Source organism: Rhinichthys klamathensis, unplaced genomic scaffold, assembly GCF_029890125.1.
Source record: "Rhinichthys klamathensis goyatoka isolate OS25496 unplaced genomic scaffold, OSU_Roscu_1.1 h1tg000571l_1, whole genome shotgun sequence".
Lineage (NCBI taxonomy): Eukaryota > Metazoa > Chordata > Actinopteri > Cypriniformes > Leuciscidae > Rhinichthys > Rhinichthys klamathensis.
This window is the reverse complement of record NW_026607037.1, coordinates 13,126-41,079: the sequence shown is the minus strand read 5'-3', so window position 1 is coordinate 41,079 and position 27,954 is coordinate 13,126. Positions and strand designations below refer to the sequence as shown.

General features: G+C 39.8%; 1 protein-coding gene across 1 annotated transcript in view; it reads left to right on the top strand.

Moving 5' to 3' along the window:
• Window positions 1-16,008, top strand: part of LOC130075288 (corticotropin-releasing factor receptor 1-like) — a 129,573-nt gene extending 113,565 nt beyond the window's left edge. Inside the window, exon 6 of the mRNA XM_056239873.1 lies at window positions 15,551-16,008. Coding sequence (XP_056095848.1) covers window positions 15,551-15,697 — 147 coding nt within the window. The 3' untranslated portion in view covers window positions 15,698-16,008. The remainder of the gene's footprint in view (window positions 1-15,550) is intronic.
• The last annotated feature ends 11,946 nt before the right edge of the window (window positions 16,009-27,954 follow it).

Here is a 27,954-nt window from a genome sequence, read left to right as displayed (position 1 = left end):
GGGAAAAAAAGGGACACCCCCCTCCAACCTCTCTGGGAAACGCGCATCTGTGTTACAAATGCCCCAGGCACAACGTTTAACCATATTTTTTGATAAAACTACGACGGTAATAGCCTGCCGATACCAAAAATATGAGACGCCTGTGTTAAAGTCAATGGAGCGCTGTGAAAAAGTGTCGGACCACTGTGGGAGCTCGTTCTTGGCTGCGCTGTGATTGGTCAATCTACATTCTAGGGTGTGGCTTAGCCAAAGGCGAATTATCCTCTCTAGTGATATTTATGTGATACACACAATTCTGCATGCAAGCCAACTGGCACAAGGAGCCGCTGGGACATGTGACAGATCCTAGGTAGTCTAAAACCACCCACTTACCTACTGTATCACACACAAAATGCCAGGCAGACGTACGTTAGCTGCCCGCTATCTGTGCCATCTGTTTCCTGCAGGATTGTTGATTTAATAATTAATAAGTTCTCTCACATAGGCGAACATGTGGTGACTCCGTGGTGCTCACAGTTTAGGCAAATGTGGAAATGAAGCCAGCAGGGGAGGCTGCACTTGCGTGCGTTTCATCCTGGGGGATGTACACGGCCAGGCAGGTTGAAAATCTACGCTGCAGTATGGCAGCTGTCATGGAATTCAAGCAGAATGGACTGGCTTGCATACACATTTTTATAATGATGTCCATAATGTTTACTTTTGACAGTAGATCCATTATAAAATATAATTTTTCCACATTTTAAATACAGATTTTCAATATTTATTGTATGAAAATGAATTACATAATTTCTTACCCAAATTTTCACCACACCGAACCCCCCCTTTTTTTATCTCGAACATGGTAGATGATGAGGATAATGATTTTTTTTTTATTATTATTAACATTAATGACAGAGACAACAGTAGGAATATTAGGCTGCTGTCACTTTAAGACTGAATGCACGGCCCGAATATACTGACACACATCCAGTTTCTTTCTCAACTGTTCACTTATGACATAACCGAGAGAATAGTTGTCGAGACTGGTATTTTGACATAATTTTGTGTATATGTGTCCGTTCAAGTGCAGGTAAACGCAAAAGAGGAATCAATTTGGTGTTTGAGCGCTGTCTGAAACACTCCTCCCTCTCTTTCTCTCTGCGTGCACGACCTTCGGGTGTGTGAGGCTGTGCACAGATAACAGTGCATGAGTCCATCATTTTTGCCTCTTCTTTCGCATTTAAAATCGTTTGAATGTGTAAATTTCCAAGATGAAACATGTCCAAATGATAAATGTTCACTCTATGATGGTTAAACTTAGCATTAAAGCCGCGAATCACACGCATGCCAAACGGTGGGGCCTGGTCCGTAAAGATCACGGATCAACTGCGATCCGTTGGAACACTATTTATTTTGGTTTTGAGTGGTTGGTGAAACCAATTGTTTTTGTGTGCAGATCTCAGAGCCTCAAAGACGCGGTTTTTTGACGGCCTGCTTATGGGGCGGGCAGCTAGCGGATCATTAGGAAAGATTAGATTAATGTGATCATTTATGTTTGGGCCTGAAATCGCTGATACAACCTTTAATGAATCTTACTCCAGTAAGTAAACATTGTAACGCTCAAATCCACAGAAAACGAAGATCATCATAAAACAACATAAGATTTATTACAAACTCAGAATGTCAAGCTAATATGCGAGACAGGGTGTAAACACATAGCCTGGCTCCGCCCTCCTACGCACTTCCGCTCAATTTTATTTTCCTTTAGTACTACGTCTGGGATTGTGCTGTAGACTTTGGTTTCCAGAAATAATTTTTTTACCGGTCCAATCAGCGAACAGAGGGAGTGGCTGAGAACGATGACGTTGATGTAGCGCGTCAGTTTGAGTTGGAGTTCAGTAATGGCAGCGGAGAAAAACGTGAGAAAATCTATTCGGTCCGTTGTTGCAAAACTGCCGAATATCCAGAAGTTAAAGCCGGAGCAAGATCAATGTTTGCTAAGTGTTGTTGGTGGCCATGATGTTGTGGCCCTCCTCCCCACGGGGTTCGGGAAAAGTTTAATTTTCCAGCTCACTCCGCTAGTGGTGAATGAGTTAGCTAAGGCGAACGATAGGATGCAAAGCCGATAGTTGTTGTCGTCTCCTCTTGTTGCACTAATGGAGGACCAAGTGAGGGAGGCAGAAAGGTTAGGAGTTGGTGCTGGGCAGCTCGGCGTGCACGATGATCACTGTACAGCATTTGCGGCAGATCCGAAACGACCGCAGCGGCGTATTGTTAATGATTACACCCAGCTTCGACAGTTGACTGAATACATCACTGTCCTTAGTGTCAAATATACATTTAGAATTTAGAATTGTTCCTTGAACTCTTAAATTCGATGAACAAAACATGCAGCTCTCGTTGACAGACATCTTATTCTAAACATAATCCTCTGATCATTCGGACTTGTTTTTTTTATTGCTTAAAACAATACACAAGTAATAACAGAAAACATAATACAAAAACAAACAAAAAATAATAATAAAAACAAAACAAAAATAAAACAGTAGGGGGATAATATAAAATAAACATGAACAAGTTAAGAGAATTACATGACACTGAAAAAAGGAAAATAATTACAAACAGATAATGTTTTTAAGGCTTTTTTTGTTCTCAGACAACTTAATTGAAAAGAGGTATTTTTAAAATTCTTTCACAAATATAAGAAAGAGAGGTTTAGCATTTAGATATTTAGATTTATGAATATGGAATTCGGACTTGTTGTTTCCAGCCGGTTTCGGCGCATGACATACGTCACGACCACACGTTAGCGATTGGCTATGGCAGATCCTGAGTGACGCTGGGCAGATCCAATAGTTTTGAACTTTAACAGAGAACCCGCCTACAAGGAAGTAAACGTTTCTCAATGGAGCGAGGCCAGACTCTCTGTACAAATGAAATGTACGAGAGTCTGGTAGAACCAGGCTAGTAAACACATACCACAACCAATAATGAACAGAGAAGAAAACGGAACTTAAGTACAGATACAAACAAGGTAATTAATCACACACAGCTGAATCAAACGAACTCATAATGACAGTGACCATGGTAACAAAGGAGGAGTGGGAAAATGAACAAAGGAAAACAGGAACTGATGAAATACAAACTAAAAGTCCACAAACCAAAGCAAACTGAACATATTTGTGACAAACGTGCCCCTGTCCCCAATAATGTTGGTACTCAAAAGCGATTCCCTCCAGCTTTTCTGGTCCGCATCATTTATTTTTACCATGTCCAGTCATGAAAATATTATTTATTTCTGTGCATTTAAGATATATAACATGCTGTGTATAAAGTTAGACTTTGTCAAACAAAGGAGCCAGACATTTTATTTCAAAAATTCCACCACAAAATGATTGGTAGAAATGCCCTTTGTTCATGATTGTTCAGGTGGGGGGGAAATTACAGAATATGTAAACTGAGGGTCACTGTTAGTAGACAAAAATATTTGATTCTATTTGATTCAAATTACAGTATTTGAATTACATTCAAATTATATTCACCTCTCTCTCTCTCTCTCTCTCTCTGTCTCTCTCTCTCTCTGTCTCTCTCTCTCTCTCTCCCTCTCTCTGCGCATGTGCGAGTGTGGTAGGGCGAGTGAGCGTGTTGGTTAGAGCGAGCGTGGTTTTTGAGTATTTTTGAAAGTATTTTCCTATTTCTCTTCTCCTTTTTATGGTCTTAATATTTTCTTTGGTTTAAGGTTATTAAGTATTAAGGCTGCTCGCGGCTCTTTGTCGCGTGTCGGTATGGCTTCTGAAGTTAGGCAGGGAGTCTCGCACCTGTCGCTGCGTAATGGTTGCAGGTGTGTGCCTGATATTGGCGTGAGCGTGGAGGATGTTCTTGTGGTGGTGGGAGGAATCATAGGTTTCGACAATATTCTCTCAGCATCGCGTATGAACAAAGCTGTTATCGTGTTTTTAAAAACAGAGCAGTTATTTAATCAGGTGAGTGAGAATGGATTATGGATTAAGGAAACCTTTGTGCCCGTTACTCCTTTAATGGCTCCGGCAACTAAAGTCACCGTTTCTAACGTACCGCCTTTTGTCTCAAATGACGCGATTGTTAAAGAGTTAACCCGATACGGTAAAGTCGCAAGTCCTGTTAGGAACATCCCATTGGGATGTAAAAATGCTGATCTCAAACACGTTTTGTCGTTTAGGAGACAAGTGTTAATGTTTCTGACTTCAACAGAGCGCACATTAGAGATCTCGTTTCGTGTAAGTCATGGAGATGGATCATATATGCTGTATGCAAGTACAGATAATCTAAAGTGCTTTGAATGTGGAAATATAGGCCATAAACGTTTCACCTGTCCAAATAAAAAAGCGGATGTTGAGCAGCAGCTGCCTGTTAATGTTACTGAAAACGGATCAGTTCATTACAATGAAAGGCCTACCAGTAAAATCGAGGATAATACGGCAAAAACACAGGAAAAACAAGTATCTAAGAAACCAAAGAAAAGGCCGTTGGAGGAGGTACACGGGCACAATGAGGTGAGTGAAAGCGATGCTGGTATGGATGTGGAGAGAAGTGAGCAGGCTGAATGCAGTTCAATGCTTGTCATAAATGATGATGTTGAGGAAGTAAAAGAAAATGAGTTTGTATCACAGACTGTTACAGAAATGGCTGAGAAATGCTCGGTGGGTGAGATAGATGGGCTATCTCAGTATACAGATGACAGTATGAAAGATGATGGACATTGGTCTGAAGGGTCAGAAATGTCAAAAGTATACAGAAGATTTGTACACTGTGGGACAAATTAATGCTTTTCTGGATGAGACCAAAAGTAAAAGCATAGAAGTGAGTGAATTTTTCCCAGATCTGGAAAAGTTTATCTCATCTGTAATGTGGTCAAGGAAAAATTGCAGTACTGATGAGTTATCAGAACAGAAACGTTTTAGGTTAAAGAAACATATAACTGAAATTAGGAAAAAGTTTAAGACAGGGAAAGGGAAAAGAGGAAAATATACTTAATCGCTATGGCTAATACGCATCTCTGTCTGATTGTTTTTTTTTCTAATCTTTTTCTCTCTCATGGAAACCCTACGTGTGGGATCCTTAAATGTCAATGGGATGAGGGATAAGAGTAAAGCTGATACAGTGATTAATTTTATCAAGCTAAAGAAATTAATGTTATTTTCTTACAGGAACTGCTATTCTTTTTTCTCCTTCTATAAAAGCCAAAGTTTTGGAAAAAAAGTGAAATTGAACCAGGAAGATGTTTAGCAGTTAAGGTTGATTTAAAGGGGTCATATAATGGTACATGCACTTTTACAAGTTGATTGTACTGAAATGTGTGTTGGCAGTGTCTGTACACAACCATCATATAATGATAAAAATCCATCCAGTGGTTTTGTTTTAATCTCCTTATATGTTTTCCCCTGCCTCAAATCGAGCCGTTCGAGCCTGTGACGTCACAGGCTCGAACGCCCCTCCCGCGATTGTTGAATGACAGCCGGGTTTCAACACAGACCCGCCCTCGCTCGTGAGAGCTGTCAATCATAGTCTGCGCGGACCGGCGCGGTCATTGTTGATATGCTGGAGCACTGTCTATGAGCAGAATGGCGTCTAAGCGATTGTGGTGTTCTGTTCTTGGGTGTAATAACAAACACAGCAGTCATTTTAATGTTCCTAAATCCGAACCGCCGAAGACGCAGTGGCTGTGTTTGTTTTCGAAGGGAATATTCCCCACGAGCAACGTCAATTCTCTCATGTGCGAATCATTTCACACACCAGACTGCTTTATAAATGAGGATCAGTATAAACAGAGACTATTTATATAGAGACATGCCACTTCCCCAACCCTTAATACAACTATATAGGGAAAACCCGTAATGCCAAAGATGGCGGTTGTATGCACATGCCCCGCCCCTCCCGCTGGAAAGCCAATCGTCTGCTTTTAACAGTCAAGCCGGAAAACATTTAAGCCTATCGTCTGGTTCCACCGACGCATGCGCACAGTTGAGGTTTGCGACAGCGGAAAATATGTTACTGTTTGAAAAGGCGGCAGATTTGATGTGTTAGTTGTGTAAATATCAGACATCCCAAGTCTCCCGGAAGTTCCGGGAGTCTCCCGCAGATTGATAGCGGCTCCCTAATGACCGCAAATTAGTTTAAATCTCCCGGAATCTAGAGCGAGCGAGCAGTAGCGCACGCACGACAGAGAGCGAGAGAACCCTTGCGCATGCGCAGTAAAAGTATAACCTGTGGGGAAAAAGGCGTTTTAAACCTTATTTTGGGGCAAAGTCATCACACTTTTTCAGCGATTTTTATCATATTTTATTAGTGTTTGTATACATGCAGTTTTTATGTCCCGGTGACCAGTGAAAGTGCAGTTCTGGGTCTCTGCCCATTCATTTAGATAGGAGCCTAGTCTTGTTAGTCCGAAATAGCTGCCCGGAGGCGTTGCCAAGATGGCGGCCGAGTGGCATGACTTGCCTAAAAGGACTTTGGTATAAAGCTGGATTTGCTAAGAAGCTGCGCCTGAAAAAAGATCGGTACCAGATATTCGTGTTCCTGCTGAACCTCTAGAACAACTGAAGTGAGTGTAAGGTTTTATTAAACTTTATATTAATATTTATATTAATCCTTGTAAATCGCTAGCTGCACGCTTCACAATGAATGCGTCTAAGTTTACACTCAGCGTACATTACGGCATGTTTTCTATGTATGACGTTCTCAATATAATGCATAATCCCACGTTTATAATGAACAACGCGTTATGGTTATTGCGTTACAAACGGTGTACGCCAGAGCCGGCTCTGGTGTACACAGAACAGAGGGGCGGGGTGAGCAAAGCTCATGATCATTTAAAGTCATATACACTGAAACGGCGTGCTGAAAACAGAGCTGTTTTTTACCAGGTAAAATAAGTGTTTTCATACAATACTAATGAGAACTTTTAATTTAGACCCTAAAGAATCATATTAGCTTGTACAAAAATGGCATTATATGACCCCTTTAAATGGTCTTGTTTTTATGTTTGTAAGTGTATATGCACCTAACATAGGAGCTGAGAGAATAATTCTTTTTGATAAACTAAAAGGTTTTTTAGGAAAGCAGAAAGGTAATTTTTTTACTATCTTAGCTGGGGATTGGAATTGTACAATTAATGCTTTGCTTGATAGGACAATGGACAATGTACATCTGACCCTGTGGAAATGCGCAGACTAGCAGTGAATTTTTATTTACACTTATACTCACCTGAGGACATAGACATCCCGATACAAAATGGATTTCTACAAGATCTTCCTTGTCTAAATGAAGAAGATAAACAAGCATTGGAGTCTGGATTAACTTTTGTGGAATTAAGTGATGCCGTAACGGGTCTTTCGTCGGGTCGTACCCCAGGTATAGATGGACTTCCTGGTGAATTTTATAAACATTTCTGGACAACATTTGGATCTGATTTATTTGAGGTTCTTAAGGAATGTAATCGTACTGGCTCTCTACCCAAGAGCTGCCAACGGGCTGTTTTAACATTGCTTCCAAAAAAAGGCGATCTTACCATTTTAAAGAACTGGAGACCTTTGGCAATTCTTTGCACTGATTATAAAATTTTATCAAAGTGTCTTGCCAATAGATTGAACAAAATATTGTTTAAAATAATACACAAAGATCAATCGTACTGTATAAAAGATCGATGTATTGCTGATAATTTGCACTTAGTACGTGATGTCATTGATTATGCAATGTGTAATAATATTGATGTAGGAATACTGTCACTTGATCAGGAGAAAGCTTTTGATCGTGTTGATCATCAATATCTTTTTAAAGTATTTGAAGCTTTTGGGTTTGGAGAGAAATTTAGGAACATGATAAAGTTGTTGTACAATAATGCAGTATGTATGGTAAAGATAGCAGGAGGTTTGAGTGTCCCTGTCAAGGTACAGAGGGGTATCAGACAAGGATGCCCACTTTCTGGTCAGCTTTATAGTTTGGCTATAGAACCTCTTCTATGTAAATTAAGAGAGAGTTTAATGGGTTTGAAGGTGAAAGGTGATATATTTAATGAGTATGTAAAGGTTTCAGCTTATGCTGATGATATTACTGTTGTTTTAAGGGATGTTAAAGATGTTCAGGTTTTACAAGAGATTTTATTAAGTTATGGTAAAGCTTCATCTGCAAAAGTTAACTGGGAAAAAAGTGATGCATTGTGGTGTGGTTTAGCTCACAACACTCCAGCTCTCCCAAGTAATTTAAAATGGGGAAAATCTGGGTTAAAATATTTGGGGGGGGTTTTAGGAAGGGAGGATTACAAGAGACAGAATTGGGAGGGCCTGGTGGAGAAGTTGTGTGCTCGGTTGTCTTGCTGGCGTTGGTTGCTACCACAGTTATCCTATAGGGGAAGAGCCCTGGTCTCCAACAACCTTGTAGCCTCAACGCTATGGCACAAAATGAACATTCTGGAACCTCCTGAAGATTTGGTTGGGAAAATCCAAAAACGCTTAATAGACTTTTTTTGGTCCGGTAACCACTTCGATTAAAGCATCACTTTTGTTTCTGCCCAGACAAGAAGGTGGACAAGGACTGGTGGATATAAAAAGCAGAATTAAGACTTTCAGACTACAGACAGTAAAAAGATTCCTCTACGGAGTGGGTGTAAGCTGGTCTGGAGTAGCCTGTGCCCTCCTCAGAAGAGCAGGAGGGATGGGGCTGGATAAACACTTGTTTCTCCTGGACATTCAAAACGTTGCTTTGACTGGACTAACTTCCTTTTACCATTCAGTGTTCAAAGCCTGGAGGACTTTTAATATCTCAAGAGACGCAGCAGATGAGGGAGGTCTCTGGTCAAGGGAAGAACCTCTAATGCACAATTCTATAGTGGACTCTGTGATTTTAAAATCACCATCGACGAGGAATCTCCTAAAGGCTGCAGGAGTTGTAAAGATGGGACATTTGATAACTTCAGAGGGATGGATGTCTCCTGAAATGTTAGCTTCCAAGATTGGAATAAGATCAACTCGTTGGACACAAAGACTGTTAAATGAAATTCTTGAGAGCCTACCGACGGAATTTAGATGCAGTGTGGAAGCAACTAATGAAGACATGGATTTAACTTTTCCTGAACTAAGAATAATTCCGGCTGTGGGTATTTTTGAAGAAAAGGATGGGTCTTTGTTGACCTTCAAGACACCTGTATTGGACTGTTTCAGTAAAACTGAGAAGAAAGCACTGTACGTTACATGTGTAAAAGTTTCACACTCTCACTCTTTAGGAGGAGTTAGAGTCAAAATGGCAAGAGTTTTTTGGATCAGGCTCTTCCCCGAAGGGGTGCTGGAGGGCCTTGTACAAGCCTCCCATCGAGAAAAGGTCTTGAGACCTTTATGGCGATGATACACAGGGCAACTTTTTGAGCAATGTTGCTGGGCAATGTTGCCGTCAACGGGCAACCAGATGAGACGCAGGGCCCACGACCGATCTAAATTATCCAGATAGAAATGTATTGCCCATTTTCAATGGGAAAGTGCCCAAGCAGCAATCGCTCGGCAAGATTGCCCAGCAATATTGCTCAAAAAGTTGCCCTGTGTATCATCACCTTCAGTGGAGAGTTGTGCATGGGTTAATAGCTACAAACAGACACAGAGCACACCTCGATCCCCAGGTTCAGGAGGGATGTCCTTTTTGTGGGATGACTGAAACGGTCTTTCATTTATTCTTCCAATGTGGGAGGCTTGTGCCTTTGTTTTCTCAATTAGAAGAATGGTGTATAGTTTTGGGAGAAGTGTTTTCACCTATATTATTTATCTATGGACCAAAGTATAGCAGAAACACAAAGCAGATCCATGTTTTGCTTAATTTATTGTTTGGACAAGCAAAAATGGGAATTTGGATTTCACGTAAAAGCAAAATAAATAATGCAGGGTCAACTGATGTAATGTTAATTTTAAAAGGGTTAATTAAAACTAGATTAAAGGTGGAATATGCATACTATAACTTGGTTAAAGACCTGGAGACTTTCAATCATGTTTGGGGAGTAAACCAGTGCATATGTGAATCTGATTTTGATGGTGCAAATTTATATTTAACTGTGCTATTGTTTTTTTTTTTTTGGTTTTGTGCTATTTATTATTGTATGTTTGTATTTTAAATTACTTTTTAAATCTATGAAAGGTTTAATCAAACCTTGATTATTTTGTAATAAAGAGGGGTTAAAAAGTCAAAAAAAGTCTCCCTCTCTCCCTCTCTCCCTCTCTCTGTGTAACCTTTCTCGGACTCTCTGAAATAAAGGCTGTCTTCCTTTAGTCAAAACTAAGTTTGGAATAGCCTGAGATGGTCTGGGGATTGATTTACAGTAAGCAGTAAAAGGTCATTTACATATGAGCGAAAAATATACAAACGGAATCACAGAAGCAGCACATAGCAATGCAGTGTCTCAGAAATAATATGATTTCAATTTGAAACACTAAAGGAATCACCACAGGCAGAGTGCAACAAGTTAATGAAGGCCAATGACCGGTTCAGGCTCTCTGAGGCTCTCATGTCTAAATACGCTCTTAATCCAGTTGCACAATTTAATCATTACCTTCAGATGTTCAATGAGCCACAAGATTTTGAGGTCTTTCATCTAAAGTTTAGCTTTTTTTTTAAATCACAGGTTGCCATTATTACTAAAGAAATCATATTTCCCCTAATAAAATAAAATTCCCATTCCCCCACCTCTCCCACCCTCTTTATTGAGAGAAAACAAAAAACAGAACAAATGTTTTTAATTAAATGTTCCCTGTAGCAGGAAAGGAGATCATAAGGGACGACATTAGATTTGATGGTGCTTAACCTCAATGAGCAATTGCCCTCAAACCACCTGGTTATGAGACAGAAACATGCAGAAGATCAGTGAAGTGGAGCAATAGCTGCTTTGTTTCCTGTGGACTGTGTAAGTTATACCTGCTGGTTTGAGAAGTTACACTCTTAAAAATAAAGGTTCCAAAAGGGGGTTTCCGCAGATATTGCCATAGAGCAGTGTTTCTCAACCCTGCCCCTGAAGGACCCCCAACACTGCACGTTTTCTTTGTTTCCCTAATCTAACACACCTGATTCAACTCATCTGATCATTATGATCAGGTGTGTTTGATTAGGGAAACAAAGAAAACGTGCAGTGTTGGGGGTCCTTCAGGGGCAGAGTTGAGAAACACTGCCATAGAGGAACCATTTTGCATTACAAAACAAAGACTCTAGTGTGAAGTACATTTTAATAATTTTAAAGTGGCTCTGTTATGCTTTTTTCAGATGTTACCTTTCATGTGTGTTTTTAGCTGTTTGTGAATGTAAAAGATCTGCAAAGTTTCAAAGATCAAAATGCATGATAAATGGAGATATTGTCTCACAAAAGAAAGAACAGTTTCTGAACTGCCTGAAACGAGTCCAGTCTTACTTCTTGCACAAACCTACGTAGGTTTGTATCAAATATGCATTATGCAGCCAATGGTCTTCATTGGCTGCCAGCAAACAATGTCTACTTTGACCCTCTCTCAAACAATGTAGTTGTAGGTGAGGCTTGAAAAAGTTTGGTTAGACATGTTGAGAAGACGCGGTTTTCTGCGCTGCGAAAGCAAACCCACTTTGCATGCACTTCCATGGGATGAGGACTCTTCAATGAAGGTTCTTCATTGAGCCATAAATGCAAACAAAGCAGCTTTATTTTTAAAAGTGAATGAGCTTTGATGTTTGTATATATATATATATATCTATATATATATATCTAATGTAATTGTAACGGTGTGGTGTACTCAGAACAGGCTGAAGACTCAAAAGATCAAATCCAAACAACACTTTAATAATAACAACACTCAAGAATCAGGTAACAGGCAGGGAAACTCACATCAACATGACTGTAGGTATTATGAAGACTGGACGAGGAGTGCAGGAGAAGGAACAACTTAAGTAGTGAACACAACGGGATAATTACTAGACACAGCTGACGCACATGAACTAATAATGACGGTAACCAAGTATACAAGTGAGTAGTGGGAAACTGAATAAAGAAACATGTGACAAATGAAAACACACTGAAAGTCCATAAACAAAACTAAACTGAGCTGAACGTGACAGTAATGCCATTCAGGCATGTTTAAGTGTCCTAAAATTCTTGTTAGTCTCACCGTATGCGCTTTTTCCAAGAGGAAATGTCCAGTTAATAGTTGAATTTCCTGTGGATTATGTACTGGAAATGTTTTCAAAAGCAAATTTATTTACAGAAATTGTACACTATTTTAAATATTACTGAGGAAGTTTCCGTCTGCTTTGTAGTCATAGACAGAAGTTAAAGAGCCAAGACATCTCTAAAAGACTGTTTCCTCTTTTTAACTGCCTAAAGTATTTTTCAGGCTGCATAGGTGTTAATATTCCTAAACCCCCATGCCCTCTCAACACAAGAAAGCACTCTACAGAGGAAAGTGCAACAAGAGGACATCGACAATGCATCTTACATTGCCTACAAGCTCCCTGCGGGGTCTGTAAGAGATAGGGTGCTAATGCAAGAATGTAGTCTGCCCCTTCCCAGCTTGCATCCACAGAGAACGCCCCACTTTTAGGAAGCATTTCATGTATTTAGTGAAGTAGACATTTTTCCAAAAGCCCGCAAGAAACTTTGTATTATAAAAACACAAAATGACAGTAAAATTCTGAATGTGAGTGCAAGCGCTCCCATAGGCTCATGGCCTGTGAATCCATCTGGCTATAGACGACTCGTGGTCTAGCCAGGAGCAGCATCCCGAGGGGGAACATCTTGCGCTGTATTGGTGAGCATGCCACGGGTGTCTTGGTGCGCCGAGCCTCCTCTTAAAATAGGGCAAGCTTGATACAATGCAGGGATCAGGAGAGACTGCTTTGAAAATCCCTTCTCTCAGGATTTAGTTAAAAGAAGTGGCATCAGACGGGGAGAGTGTAAACCCCTACTAATGCCCAAATCATTGAAAACGTGTTTTTTAAAGTCCTTTAGTCTGACAGTTGAAACGGAAAATTTAAAGGTAGAGTGTGTCATTTCAGAACAGCACCAAACATAATTGTAATGTTTTCGTTTGAACAGCCCGAATGGGCCGGACGTAATGTCATTGGCTCAACCAATGCAGTAAGTTTAGGCTGGGAGTTGGACCTGTTTCCTGGACCTTTGATGTCTTTGATATGTTGACATATTTGCAAAATGTAAATTTCAGAATATACACTAAAGTTCAGTTTGGGGTCATTCTGTTTTTTTGTTTTGTTTTGTTTTTTGTAGGGGGGGGGGGGGGGGGGGTTGGGGGTATATATTTATATATTATTTTTAAAATAACATTTTAATAATAAACATTTTAATAATAAAAATTAATACTTTTAGTCAGCGCAGATGCATTAAATTGATAATAAGTGACAGTAAAGACCAATTAACCCAATTAACATATTGGAATGATTTCTGAGGGATCATGTGACACTGAATACTGAAGTATGGCATATATTGAAAGTTTTACTGTATTAATCAAATAAATGCAGCTTTGGTGAGCTTAAAATTGTTGAAAATATAGCAGAAATGTATACAAAATTATACCAAACCGCACATTTTAAATGGTATTGGTGGAAATGTGAATCCTTTATTTTTAAATAGTCCGCCCCAAATTGAAAATGTTGTCATAATTTACTCAGCCTTATGACATTCCAAAACTGCATGTCTTCTTTAATTTAGAGCAGATAAGAATCCAGTGACCTATTTCACTGGTGCTGGTTGAGGAGAGACCCCCTGATATGATTGTAAAGCGCTTTGGGTGTACAGTAGTACATATGAAAGCGCTATATAAATGCCTCATTCATTCATTCATTCATTCATTCATACATTCAAGAATACAATTATAATTTTTTGGGGGTGGGTGTCCACTGTTGTCGACCCCATTGACTTACATTTTATGGCCAAAAGTTTTAAACAGTGGCAAACACTCTTCAAAATATCTTTGTTTGTGTTTTCGTATGAAGGTGTTGGAACATGAGGAGAAGTAAATTGAGAATGATTAATGTAAACTATCCCTTTAAATTGTTATCAGATGTTTTGACACACACACAAGCCTTTTAAAATTGATCATAGTGCTTTTCAGATGATGCACGCTTTGGCAGACATCTTGGCGACGTATTTATGCATGAAAAGTAATGTATAAAAAGTAATATTTGTAATGGCTCTTAGGGGGACTGCTATGTTATGTTGAGCAAAAAATGTATTCATTGTTTTCCAAATTCTCTCCTAAAGTATTACCTCAATCCTAAAGCAATAAGCACATCCGCCCTTGCTGTTTCTGATTGATTTGCCGTCTGAGCAATGTCTTCTGAGTTAAATTGTGCTAGCTGGCGAGTTCATGAGCCTTATAGATTTCGTAGGCACTTGATTCCAGAATTGCCTTTCCTCCACCTGCTTGGACAGTCTGGTCCTCTGGTCTCAGTGGTCCGCCGGGTCTGCAGTGACCAGTGGGGGTTTGCATCACAGGCCTGTCCTGTGACGACCACAGGAATTCAGCGACAGATTTTTGCACCAGGAGGACACAGTCAGGGGCAAGAGAAAGGAAAGGTGCTGGGCCCATGATGGAAAAGCACATGATGCCTATATGCTCACACATACTAACCTGAGTGTTACGTGATCAACATATGCTTCCTGGAATCGTTTGGCCAGGCTTTTGATATGATTTTGTCCAAAAACATAACATGTTAGGATAAACATAGGCATATGCATAAACTTCAGCTTCATGTGAGTTGTTGTGCTATAAGCAAGCAATCCATTTGACTGAGCCGAAGCTAATCGCTTAATTAAAGGAATTATGTCAGGTTGGCAATCATCATGATAGTGGAATCCATGAACATCTGCCTCACTCATCACAGAGCAAACTATTCATAAGAGTTGGAAAGTTGCTGGTTGGATGCTGTTATCATTAGTGTCAGGCAGAGCGGTATAATGTGATGTGCAAGGCCATTGATTACGGATTAGGTTAAGAGTTAGTCTGTGTGATGTTAAGTTATTTAATGCGTATTTTATCAATAATGCCACTGAGGGACACAAGTCTAATGTGACAGCACCAGATAAGCATAATAATCTAGAAAATTTAAAGATTAAAGGATTGTAAAGGTAGCCAATCCAATCAGTATTACAAAGGACTAATGGGAGTGCAATTTCTTAATATAACAAATACAAATGCAAACTTTTTAATATGACACTGCATATTAAACCAGTTTTATTTGAATAGTTCAAACAAGAAAATGGATGCTGCTTTGATTATTGACTTAGGATAATTTTCAATACCTTCCGATTGAATTTTAAAATATTATTTTTCAGTTGTCTTGACACTGTCAGAGTTCCTAAGAGTTCTCATGTTTGTTTGATTTTATCCCACCAATTTGTTGTTGTTGTTTTTTTTTCTGTCCCTGTAATGCCCCAAAAAGCTTTTAGGAGTTATTCCATGTTGGGATTTAGATGTCAGATATCTGCAGGACATCAGTCTCTTATCTTCCTAATGTGTTTCTCTCTCTCTCTGTGTGTGTGTGTGTGTGTGTGTGTGTGTGTCTGTCCCTTTGTGATCTTTAGAAGAAGAGCAAGCTGCATTACCACATTGCAGTCATCATAAACTACCTTGGACACTGCATCTCTCTGGGAGCCCTGCTGGTCGCCTTCATCCTCTTTATGAGACTCAGGTGGGTGAGTGCCTTGGCTGTGAGGGTTTTCAAGAGCTGAGGGAGTGGAATTGAACTTCTGTATTAGTCACACCGGTGGACTTGCATGAGAGATAATCATGTATGAGCTGCTGCTGCTACTACGTTGTAAAGTGAGTGGACAAAGGGATCACCCTTAGGGGTGAATTTTCTTTATTACTCAGGAGTCTTAATGGAGTCCTTGGTTATGTTTCATTTAAAGGTAAACTGTGTAATTCCTTTGCCACTAACTAAATGGAATTGCAGAAATAACGACACATCATTCTCCTACAATGGCAGCTTCAGATTTAAATCTTAGGTTCTGTAGATCGCTTTTGCCTGTGCAAATAATCCCAAATATCCCAATATCCCCACGAATGATCCCTTTTCTGGATAGCTCTGCTAATGTGTCCAGTGTCCTTTGCTTGGATCAACTTTAAATCAGTTTAACTAAGAGGGACATGGGCCCAGCCCCAGACACAAATATGGGCTGTCTTCTTGTCACATCTCATCAGTACATCAATTGATTTTCCAGCTGCTGACTGAAACTTTACATCAGGTGGCCAACTGAATGACAGGGAACAGAGAATTATATATTCCTCTGTGAGATCACAGGCGACAAGACCTTCTTGGACTCAGGTTTCTGGGGTCCAAGGACAACCTGTATAGGTTATCTCTCACTTGTCAAGGCACCTGAGAAATCGATATGCCATGGGTCAGCGGAGTCCTCCCCAGCGATGAGATTTCAGACTGATGGTGCAGAAATTAAGATACCGTACCGGGATATCAAGGGCATGCACACTCCTCTTCATCTTGGGTAATTCCAGTCCGGAAGTATCATTGAGCTGGCTCTCATCAATCAAACTGAGAGACTTGTTTTCTATGGGATCGTGTCCAAGGCTTAATTAGCCTGGATCAATGTCGTGGCAAACTGGATGTGAGGATGAGGGTCATCACATATTTCAGCATTCCCACACACTCTTTGGTGTTAGTGCCACAGATTGGGCCAAGTGGACAGATGAAATATCCATGCTGTTTAGGATTATTTAGACTAGATTATCTCAGACTTAATCTGCCTTGATTAATCCGGGGAAGATATTTTGGCATCTTTCCCTGGATTTCTAATCAAAATCACGCTAGGGGTCAGCTTATACGCAGTTTTACTGGATGCTGCTTTTCAAAACAATTTGCCCTACTGATTACCCTCTCCCTGTCTAGCTAATGTTCCAAAGTCAGTGTGTCATGGATGGATTGAGGCTGGGTGCAAGTATACAGAAGTTGTGAAGTTGCAGTTGAATTGGGTCCTCTAGCAGGGGAAACTGTGTAATGAAATACACGGTGAACAGATGTTCAGGTTAAACACAGAGTGGTCTTGTGCTCAGACCTTCCAGCCATTTTGGACAGGAGTATCTTGTGAGATTGTGAGAATGTGAGATTTGGCAGTGTTTCTAGGACACCCTCCATGAATCATAAATATTAATTTAATAAAATGTTATTTTTAGGGCTGTCAAATGATTAATTGTGATTAATCACATCCAAAATAAAAGGTTTTTTTACATAATATATGTGGGTGCACTGTGTATAAGTATTATATATATATATATAAATACACACACATGCTTGTATATATTTAAGAAATATTTTCATGTATATACTATAGATTTATATATAATTTATATTATATATAAATATAAATATTTTATATATAAATAATATTTTTTTCTTAAATATACATGCATGTGTATATACAAAATAATTATACACAGTGCACCCACATATATTATGTAAAAAAAAAAACTTTTATTTTGGATGTGATTAATCACGATTAATCATTTGACAGCCCTAGTTATTTTATAAAATTATGTATACATTAATTATAAATGTTGGCTCAAGTGATCTGTTTTTTTTTTGTTTTTTTTTAAGAGGTCCCAAATGTGAAGACCCTGAAAGATCAACTGTGTGAAATTTTATTATTTTATTCTGGTAGCATTAATATTTAAACAGCAGCATCAATATGGGATGTTAAAATGTATATCATACTGTGATTGCAATATTTGTCAAATAATCAAAATAAAAACAAACCATTCAGCTGTAGTGTTTAGACAAGATCCAGTCAGGCAATCAGAATTAAGTACTCACTGAGCTAATGTACCTATACCCTCATTAAATGAACTAATGACTTTATTTAATTAAGAACTATATATTTAGGACTTATTAGGTAAATAGAGTTGCAATGTTTGGTGCCTTACTGCATTGTATAATAGCAGAAAATAAGACTTATAATCTGCATATTAGATTAAGGCATCCTATCTAAATGTTAACATGCCAATACTTATAGTAGAAGGAGTGAATTGACTATACTCTCACTAAGATGACAAAACACCGTAACCTCAAAGAAAATATTAGGAATGGCCTGTGTATTCCACACCAGTGCTCACCTGTCAGTGGAGTTTAACCCGGCTCCTCTGTCATTCACAGAATGAGTGGTGCTGGGTAAAAAACGGGGCATCAAAGTATGAAAGGAGAGCAAAGCTGCTGTGGCATAATGACAAGCCGCAGTTGGCAGCTAGCTGTTTTCATCCTGTTTCTTGACAAAAGGCTAGACTGGGAGGACCTTCCTGTCCTGTGTGACACAAAAACCTTCTTACATGTGCCCTGGGGGCAGAGACAGGAGGGAATTCAGAGAAGCAGTTTGACAGTAAACACGCCATAGCATTTCTCTGCATATAATGCCTCAAAATAAACCAAAATAAATGGAAGTTGAAAATAGAGGCTGCATGCTCTCATAATCTTTACCCCACAGGGGAAGTGTTTATAAAAATAAAAATAAACTTTTCTTGGGAAAGTAGAGCATATAGTTTTTCTTTGAAAACGGCATAGTGGCTTTGATTATGTGTATCTAACTAAATTGAATAATGCTTCATTATTTCAAACAATCAAAGCTTTCATTTAAAACAAAAACAAAGCAATTGTGCTTGTTACTTACTCTAACTAGAATAGCATGAGCAATTTGCTGAAGAACTGTCCATTTAGATGTCCTCTGGCAAAAACAAATGTATTGATAAAAATGAAGACATAGCACTTTATTAAAACTGCCCCATTAGTAGTATAAGCATTTTAACAGTTTCTGGTGTAAATTTTCATATAGATAAAGCCTATTTGGACAGGTCTAGTTTTCCCTAAGGAGGTCATGTAAATTTGTGTTTCACAAATCCATTTTGTGTTATTAATCCTGTCAGAATCTAACGTGATGGTGCTTTCCCTCAAACATCCTCGGTTAAAATAATGGAATAATTATGGTCCTCTGAGAACTTTAATCCTGTCTGGATAGGAATGTCTGTGATTGTGGTATATTATTATTTCACAAAGCTTTTCCTCATTTGTTTTGACCTTTGTCGAATACTGTGAGCTAAATTTGTTGTCTTACTGCCTGCTGCTCCTTCAATATGGACATTGTTGCCAACTTTCTGGGTTTAATAATAGTAGTACTGCCTTCCCATCTGAACATTACATAGATTACATAGATATAAACATACACACATATATGGCTTTAAGCATAAAAAGTGAAAGTAAAGGCATTTAGAAAGTTACAAAAGAAGTATATGTCAAATAAATGCTGTTCTTTAAAACTTTCTATTCACCAAAGAATCCTGAAAAATGTGACACTGAAGACTGCAGCAATGATGCTGAAAATACAGCTTTTCCATCACAGGAATGAATTACATTGTATTATGTTAAAATAGAAAACAGTTGTTTTAAGTTGTAATAATATTTCACAATATTCCAGTGTTTACTGTTTTTTTTTAGCAAACAAATGGAGCCCTGGAGAGAATAAGAGACTTTACAAAAGCATTATATAATGTTACCGACCCCAAACTTTTGAACAGTACTGTACTCCCATTTGAATAGTGCTTTAGCGATGTGATAGCCTCCCCATTAATCTCTTAAATGTGAGTGATTTTTCTCACTCCTGAAACATTCAGAAGAAAACTGGTTCTTACTTTAAGCAGCACTAGATGAGGAGGACCTCTGCTCTTCTATTTCCGTACATGCTTACGCAATGAGGGTCAGCAGGGGGATAGAGTCAGCAGACCTCGGAGCACATGGCCGCTGTATGAGGCGATGGCACTTCGCCAGCACCCCCACTATACTGAGCGAGTGGACAGACAGGTTGCTCTTACTGGGCCCCAGCACGGGATGTTACCAGTACATCTGCACACCATTTGGGCTCAAGGACGCTCTGGGATGCTCGCTCCTCTAGTGCCGCAGGCCCTGCGCAAAGCAGCCACGGCTTGTTAGCACTGACCCCCTGCAGAGCGGCCTAAAATGCTTTAGTTCCCTGAAATTTTATAGTTTTTGTTTATGGCTTAAAATTGCATCACTCTGTGCTTTTGCCTGTGACTCAGTATTAGCCACAGAGGATCTGATTGTGGAGCCCAACTAATACCAAATGCTCTGAGCGGGCGATTATTCTTGAAAGGACACATCTTAACCGGAAAAGGCCTGGGGCAGTGGATCAATAGGAAGCGAGTGATGAGGGGGAGGACTTGAATAGACAGCTGTGATAATGCACTCCTATTAGTGCAGGCAGTGGAAATGCTAATAACCAAAACACATGCAGTCGTGAGCAGGCGCCGGAAGATTGTGAGACCCTTACAGAGACTAAGTAAGAGGCGTGTGAAAGTAAGAGATGCTTTAAAAAAAGCATGGAGATTGGATAAGTGGGATTAAAATGTTTTAAGGATTATGTTCGAACTGATTTGAAATTAATCAACACTGAACTGACTTGAGCTGAATAACTACACGTATGCTTATTGCTGCTTATTGCTGCTTATTGCTGAATTGAACTCGTTACATAAATTATGAACTTTACACAGTTATTGAACTGAACTGAATCAACAATGAAATTCAGCTGAATAATGACACTATTGTCTTTAAAGAACGTCTCAGGTTACGACTGTAACCCTTGTTCCCTGAGAAGGGAACGAGACGCTGTGTCGTATAACGACACTTTGGGGAACACCCTCAGCATGTAAGCGTCTGAAGCACGTGTAACACTAGTCCAATCTTGATTGGCGCTGCTTCATGACGTAGCATGTGACGTAGCACGCGCCGACGGAATGCGGAAGTTATAAAAGGATGCCAGCACACAAAGAAAGTAACTTCTAAAAGATTGGAACAAGTTGCTCCCTGGCATACAGAGGAGTGGCAAGGAGACGCAGCGTCTCATTCCATTCTCAGGGAACAAGGGTTACAGTCGTAACCTGAGATGTTCCCTTTCAATGGAACTCGCACTGCGTCATATGAAGACACTCTGGGGAAAAAATACCCACTATGCCGCAATGACCAATGCCTTCCCTAGTGTGAAATGTCTAGGCACAGCTAGGACGAAATAACCTGTGCCCCCTGCGTAGAAGGAAGGTGCCGATTGTAGAAACCCTTAAATGTAATGAGGGTAGCCCAGCCTGCTGCATCACATATTTCCTGCAGGGACACCCCAGAGAGGAGGGCTTTAGAAGACGCCATGCTTCTAGTAGAGTGAGCCCTTATGGCCAGAGGTGAAGGCATACCGCGCACCTGGTAGGCCATAGAGATAGCCTGCACGACCCAATTGCTGATCGTCTGCTTAGAGGCCAGGCATCCCTTCCTGGGCGACAAAGCAGTTGGTCTGACTTCCTCCAACGAGAAGACTTCTGAACATAAATCTCCAACACCCAAACAGGGCAGAGTAAATGGAATCCATAGACACATGCGGAGGAGGATGTAAGGCCTGTAAGATGGTAGACTGCGCCACATTAGAAGGCACTTTAGGCACATAGCCTTGTCAAGGATGCAGGATACAGGATAGAATGTGACTTTGAATGTGAGAAATTTCTCAGAGACTGACTCCAGTGGCTTGAAGGGGGCCAGAGATAACCTCTCGAGAACCACTGCTAGATCCGAGGCTGGAACTCTGGCTTGAGTCGGAGGTATCATCCTCCATGGAGGAACTGGCCAATCAGTGTGAAGTTGTTTTCAAAGGAGGACACTGTGGAAATGGCATCTTGATTGCAGTGCTTGACAACCTTGACCAGCTGCTTCCGCACCCCCAGCACCCTTACTTCCCGCGCTCCTGGGCCTAGCCTTATCCCGGACACCGTGGGCAGGATGGTCTCGATACGTGCAGGAGACAATTGTACCCGCATCGAAGTCGAGTCCCATACCACGCCCAGGAGCACCTTATATGACCAAGGATGACATCTCGATGCCAAACCGCCATTTCCTGAGACTGGGCCAGTATCAGCCATTCATCGATGTAGTTTAATACACGGATGCCCTGGAGCCTCAGTGGGACCAGGGCTGCATCCATGCATTTGGTTAACCCTCTGGGGTCTAAGGTGTTTTGGGGTTCTTGAGATGTTTTGACATGCCCTGACATTTGTGCTTTTTTCAGTTGCTTATAAACCTATTAAGGGCAAATGTGTAATTACACTCTATTTAGCACAAACAGGGTTACCATAACATGTGAGCAACATGTATGTACATGTTTCTATTTTTGAGAGAATATTGTTTATGCATGGTTTCTGAAAGAAGGCCAAAAAACACTAAATATGTGTCCACGCGACTTTTGACTAATGGTTGTTGTCATCTAGAGTTTTTGCTTCAAAATGATCTGAAAATTATCCTGTCTAATCATTCACATAAAACAATACATTGATTTAAATTTTGTAAGACACTTTTTGTTTGGAAAGGCAATACACGGGGGGCGTGAATGATTGTGAATAATGCTCTGATTCACACCTGAGAAAACAATGACCTGCATAATGAGCTTTTCATTCAGGTCACTGAGCCACAAGAAAGAATGCAAGGACAAAATAAATATACATTATATATATATACACTCACCTAAAGGATTATTAGGAACACCATACTAATCCTGTGTTTGACCCCCTTTCGCCTTCAGAACTGCCGTAATTCTACGTGGCATTGATTCAACAAGGTGCTGAAAGTATTCTTTAGAAATGTTGGCCCATATTGATAGGATAGCATCTTGCAGTTGATGGAGATTTGTGGGATGCACATCCAGGGCACGAAGCTCCCGTTCCACCACATCCCAAAGATGCTCCATTGGTTTGAGATCTGGTGACTGTGGGGGCCATTTTACTACAGTGAACTCATTGTCATGTTCAAGAAACCAATTTGAAATGTTTCAAGCTTTGTGACATGGTGCATTATCCTGCTGGAAGTAGCCATCAGAGGATGGGTACATGGTGGCCATAAAGGGATGGACATGGTCAGAAACAATGCTCAGGTAGACCGTGGCATTTAAACGATGCCCAATTAGCACTTAGGGGCCTAAAGTGTGCCAAGAAAAGATCCCCCACACCATTACACCACCACCACCAGCCTGCACAGTGGTAACAAGGCATGATGGATCCATGTTCTCATTCTGTTTACGGCAAATTCTGACTCTACCATCTGAATGTCTCAACAGAAATCGAGACTCATCAGACCAGGCAACATTTTTCCAGTCTTCAACTGTCCAATTTTGGTGAGCTCTTGCAAATTGTAGCCTCTTTTTCCTATTTGTAGTGGAGATGAGTGGTACCCGGTGGGGTCTTCTGCTGTTGTAGCCCATCCACCTCAAGGTTGTGTGTGTTGTGGCTTCACAAATGCTTTGCTGCATACCTCGGTTGTAACGAGTGGTATTTCAGTCAAAGTTGCTCTTCTATCAGCTTGAATCAGTCGGCCCATTCTCCTCTGACCTCTAGCATCAACAAGGCATTTTCGCCCACAGGACTGCCGCATACTGGATGTTTTTCCCTTTTCACACCATTCTTTGTAAACCCTAGAAATGGTTGTGCGTGAAAATCCCAGTAACTGAGCAGATTGTGAAATACTCAGACCGGCCCGTCTGGCACCAACAACCATGCCACGCTCAAAATTGCTTAAAGGGTAACTAAACCCCTGGTCAGAGCCTGACTCCACCCACTGGCAATATTTGAAAAATGCTGGAAAAGTGGGCGGAGCCCAGCGGAGATAGAGGGGATGAACGGATACTCTATCCTGATCGTTTTCAATACTCGCAATTTCAACTCCTGACTCGCTACAGTGGTTTTGACGAAACAAGATGGTTTTTATACTGCCATGGGCGTGATAGCTTGTACCAAGGGCGTGGTAAGCTGAAACCTGCTTACGTCAGCTCTCACCGCTACCGTCACGAACTACCGCAAACATCCAATAGGAAAATTCAAGTGCAGTAGTCACCATTCAACCTGAAGAGGGCAGTACTCAGACGTTTTTACACCATATATATTAGAATTAAAACACAAATACCCAAATGTCAAAAAAGTTACTCGAATCAATGTACAGCATTAATAAAGCCCCAGTCCTACAGATCATTAACTAAAAAAAGTTGGTTTAGTGTTTAGTTACCCTTTAAATCGCCTTTCTTTCCAGTTCTGACACTCAGTTTGGAGGTCAGGAGATTGTCTTGACCAGGTCCACACCCCTAAATGCATTGAAGCAACTGCCATGTGATTGGTTGATTAGATAATTGCATTAATGAGAAATTGAACAGGTGTTCCTAATAATCCTTTAGGTAAGTGTGTATATATATATATATATATATATATATATATATATATATATATATATATATATTAAATTTAATTTAATTTTAATATATATATACATTTATTAAATTTAAATAAATCCAGAAATTTATAATTTGTTTGTATATTGAATATTAACGTTATTAAACTGCAGGTCATATTGCAGTTTAGATATCTACAGTACAGCCATAGAGGTAGAAATTCAATTTCAATCATAATTATGGTGCATGAATAGGATTCGTTCTGTGGTAATAGTTTGTTTCATGAATGTTACAGCAGGCACACTCCCAGGTTTCCACTGGGGAGAAATTATGGCCACTTGTCACCAGCACTGCCAGCTTGTCACTACCACAAGTACCCCCCTTACCCCCACCCTCTGCTGCAATGGTGATCGTTGGCAACATGAGCACTCGTGCCCTGTGTGTGATCTGAGTGTGGATTGAGCAATTAGAGATTTGCTGACCTCCCGCTTTGAGGTATTGCAAACAAATTATTAAGGACACCATTTTAGTCCTTAGGGGTTGTACTGGTATGAAAAGAGTTAATGCTTTATTAACCTAATTATTACATTTATTCCTCAAATCTGATTAGCCTGTGAAAATGTTTTGTTCATACAAGACATTTTACATTCCTTTAAAATACCAAGATTAAAATCTGCTTAATTTCTATGCTTGTGTGCGTGCTTGTGCGTGTGTGGCATAATGGGCAGCTTAAAAAGTGGATTTTGTTCTAATAAGTGAAATGCCAGCCAATTAGAATGAGAAGAGATTTTAAGGCACTCATTCTAATTATTAGCTGCTTAAAAGAATTCTATGTTCCTGTCTGGTTTATAAATCAAACACAATTTTCTCATCCTCTTTTGCTCAGTCAGTTAAACTTTACTTTTGACAACCGATAATAGTACTAACAGTGAGAAGGCCTAGACACATGTTATTAAGGCACTCTAGGGGGGGGAAAAGTGTAATTAGTCTCCACTTTGTCAAGGTGAAATCTGTGAGCTGTCATGGCAAAAAATAGTGCTCTGATTAACTGCTAGGGTGGTATTTGGAGAAGGCTTGTGTTCCTGGCCCATGATCCATGTCCTCACATATGGAACCATTGGAGTTTAAAACACTGGCTGTTTATTTATATAAAGAATACTCATACACCTATCCCAGTAAGCCATGTTATTTATGGCTAAATTATTTTTGTACACAAACCATTAAGCTAGCTTCTTTGTATATCAATAGGAAGTACAACTTTAAACTTATATGGATTTACTAAGAATAACAAAGACTGAACGCATGAATACTAATTATCTTATTAATTAGTTTGCTTGACATTTTTTCTTGACCATCCAGTCACATAATAACATTTAAGGAAGGGTAGGCAATTTTGGAGAGGCTAGCAATAGCAGGCTAGCTTTGAAAGCATAAATTGTTTCTGAATGAAGAGCAAAATCCAGCATCTATTAGTTGTTTATTTTTTCCTAATCTTACATCCCGAACCTCATCATCTTTTCTTGTTTGTGCTCATCGATCCAGAAGGAACTGCGTCCTTTATCTATTATAATACTGTTTTTTCCGCTTAGATCAGGAATGGATTTTCCAGTGCTTGATGTTTAATGATGAATAATTTAGGTATTTCACGCAGCTGCTCATACTAAATGTGTTGCACACAAATACACTATCAAATAGAGGTTCATGTCCAGATGACGTAGGCTGTATTGGTATTGCATGGCCTTTTCCTGTGTGGCTCACAGGGATTTAGAGGCTTGTTTGGGGCACAGGGGGATGGGAAACAGGGTCAGTCACACTCCAGTAGAGCCACAGTGGACATCCATGTGCACGTCTACTGGAGGAGGTCATTGGAACCTTGCAAAAATGTCACTGAGCTTCAGAGAGTTGGTCTGATAATAAATAGTTCACACAAAAAGGACAATTATGTCATAATTTACTCATCACAATGTTGTTTCAGACCTTTGTGGTGTTATTTTTTCCCGCTTGGATTACAAACGGTGAGTCTTTACACAGCTCTTTGACATACAACACGATAGTCAGTTCATTCTCCATTTCTCATATTCTGAGAATATTTGAAACATTCTCTTTTGACACATGCATGTTGCCAATATTGTCAAACATGGTGTGATGCATTGATAAGGCGTCTGTGATTGGACACAAATAAGTTTCAGGGAAGAATATCAATTATTTTCTTTTAATGTATATTTTTTAAATCAAACAAATCCATTGTATGGCTTTAGAAGATTATTGCTCACTAGACATAACAACATGGGCTCATTTTATAATTGTATAATTTATTTAAAACTCATACATACAATTCACTGCAGTTTCCAATTGAAATGAACAGTTGTGGCAGTAAAACACCAACAATTTTTATTTCTTTTCACACAAATTATGATTAATGGAGCAGATTATTAAATTATTGAACTTGTTTTCACACTGTTCCTTGCAAAGTACTATGTTATGTCCTTAACTCAGTTATGTTTTGGGTAGGGTTTAGTGTAAATGGTACATTAAACGCAACAGCATATTAACCTTTTAGCGCCACTCACCGGACATTTTATTCCCGAACTGCCACAGTATGTGCAACAACCAATGTAATATAAAATGTTGCCAGATTCAACTTCAACTGTTTCACGCCACTCACTGCACATTTCACTTTGAAATTGAAGCCCGGTTCCCTTTCAGTCGCTCACGTTCGACGTCACGTCTCCCGTTCCCTCCTTCAGGGAACAAGGGTATAGTAACCGAGACGGTTTCAAAGGGGTTGCGATATACACTACCTTTTTTTCTTTTTTTGACGTGATTAGTATGAACTGTCATTGTATGGGAAAAAGTAAATAAAAAGTGTGTGTGTGTTTCACAGAAAAACAACAGCATGTGCATTTAAATACCAATGAACAACACATTTTAATGACTAGCACAATTTTCTTTTATCAACAATATTTTTTACACAGATATTTATATTGTAAACATGAAAAACATTAATCAGTTCTCTTTTTGAAGTGGTATAAAGCAACTGAAAACTGCAGGGGGTAAAATGAATGAGTTATGCTGTAAGAGATCGGTTAGTTGGTTGTTGTGTGGGAAAAGACATCCTAACAGAAACATCTCTAAGAATATACCATGTTAACAGGACTTAATTAGCAGAAAAGTATAGCCACACACAAGTAGAGAGAGTGTGTGTGTGTGTGTGTGTGTGTGTGTGTGCGTGTGTGTGTGTGTGTGTGTGTGTGTGTGTGTGTGTGTGTGTGTGTGTGTGTGTGTGTGTGTGTGTGTGTGTGTGTGTGTGTGTGTGTGTGTGTGTGTGTGTGTGTGTGTGTGTGTGTGTGTGTGTGTGTGTGTGTGTGTGTGTGTGTGTGTTTGTTTATGTCCCTTTTGGGTACATTCACCAGGATACACACCAGTAAACTGAGGACCACCTCAAAAATTGAGGACATTTTGTATGTCCTCATTTGTTTGACTATATAATGGCATTCAGCATACTCTAAAATGGTGTCCAGACTTAAAATCTCACTTGTCCCAAAAAATCAGTTTTAAGTGATTTGTGTATGTGAAGTGTGTATGCCCCCCCACTAAAGTGTGTATAACACAGCGCCCTCTAGGAGTACTGCACTTCCGGAAAAGATACACACTTCGGGGATTCTGACCAATCAGAGCGCAGGAAGCCACTATGAGAGCGGGACTTAATGATCTGACCAATCTGA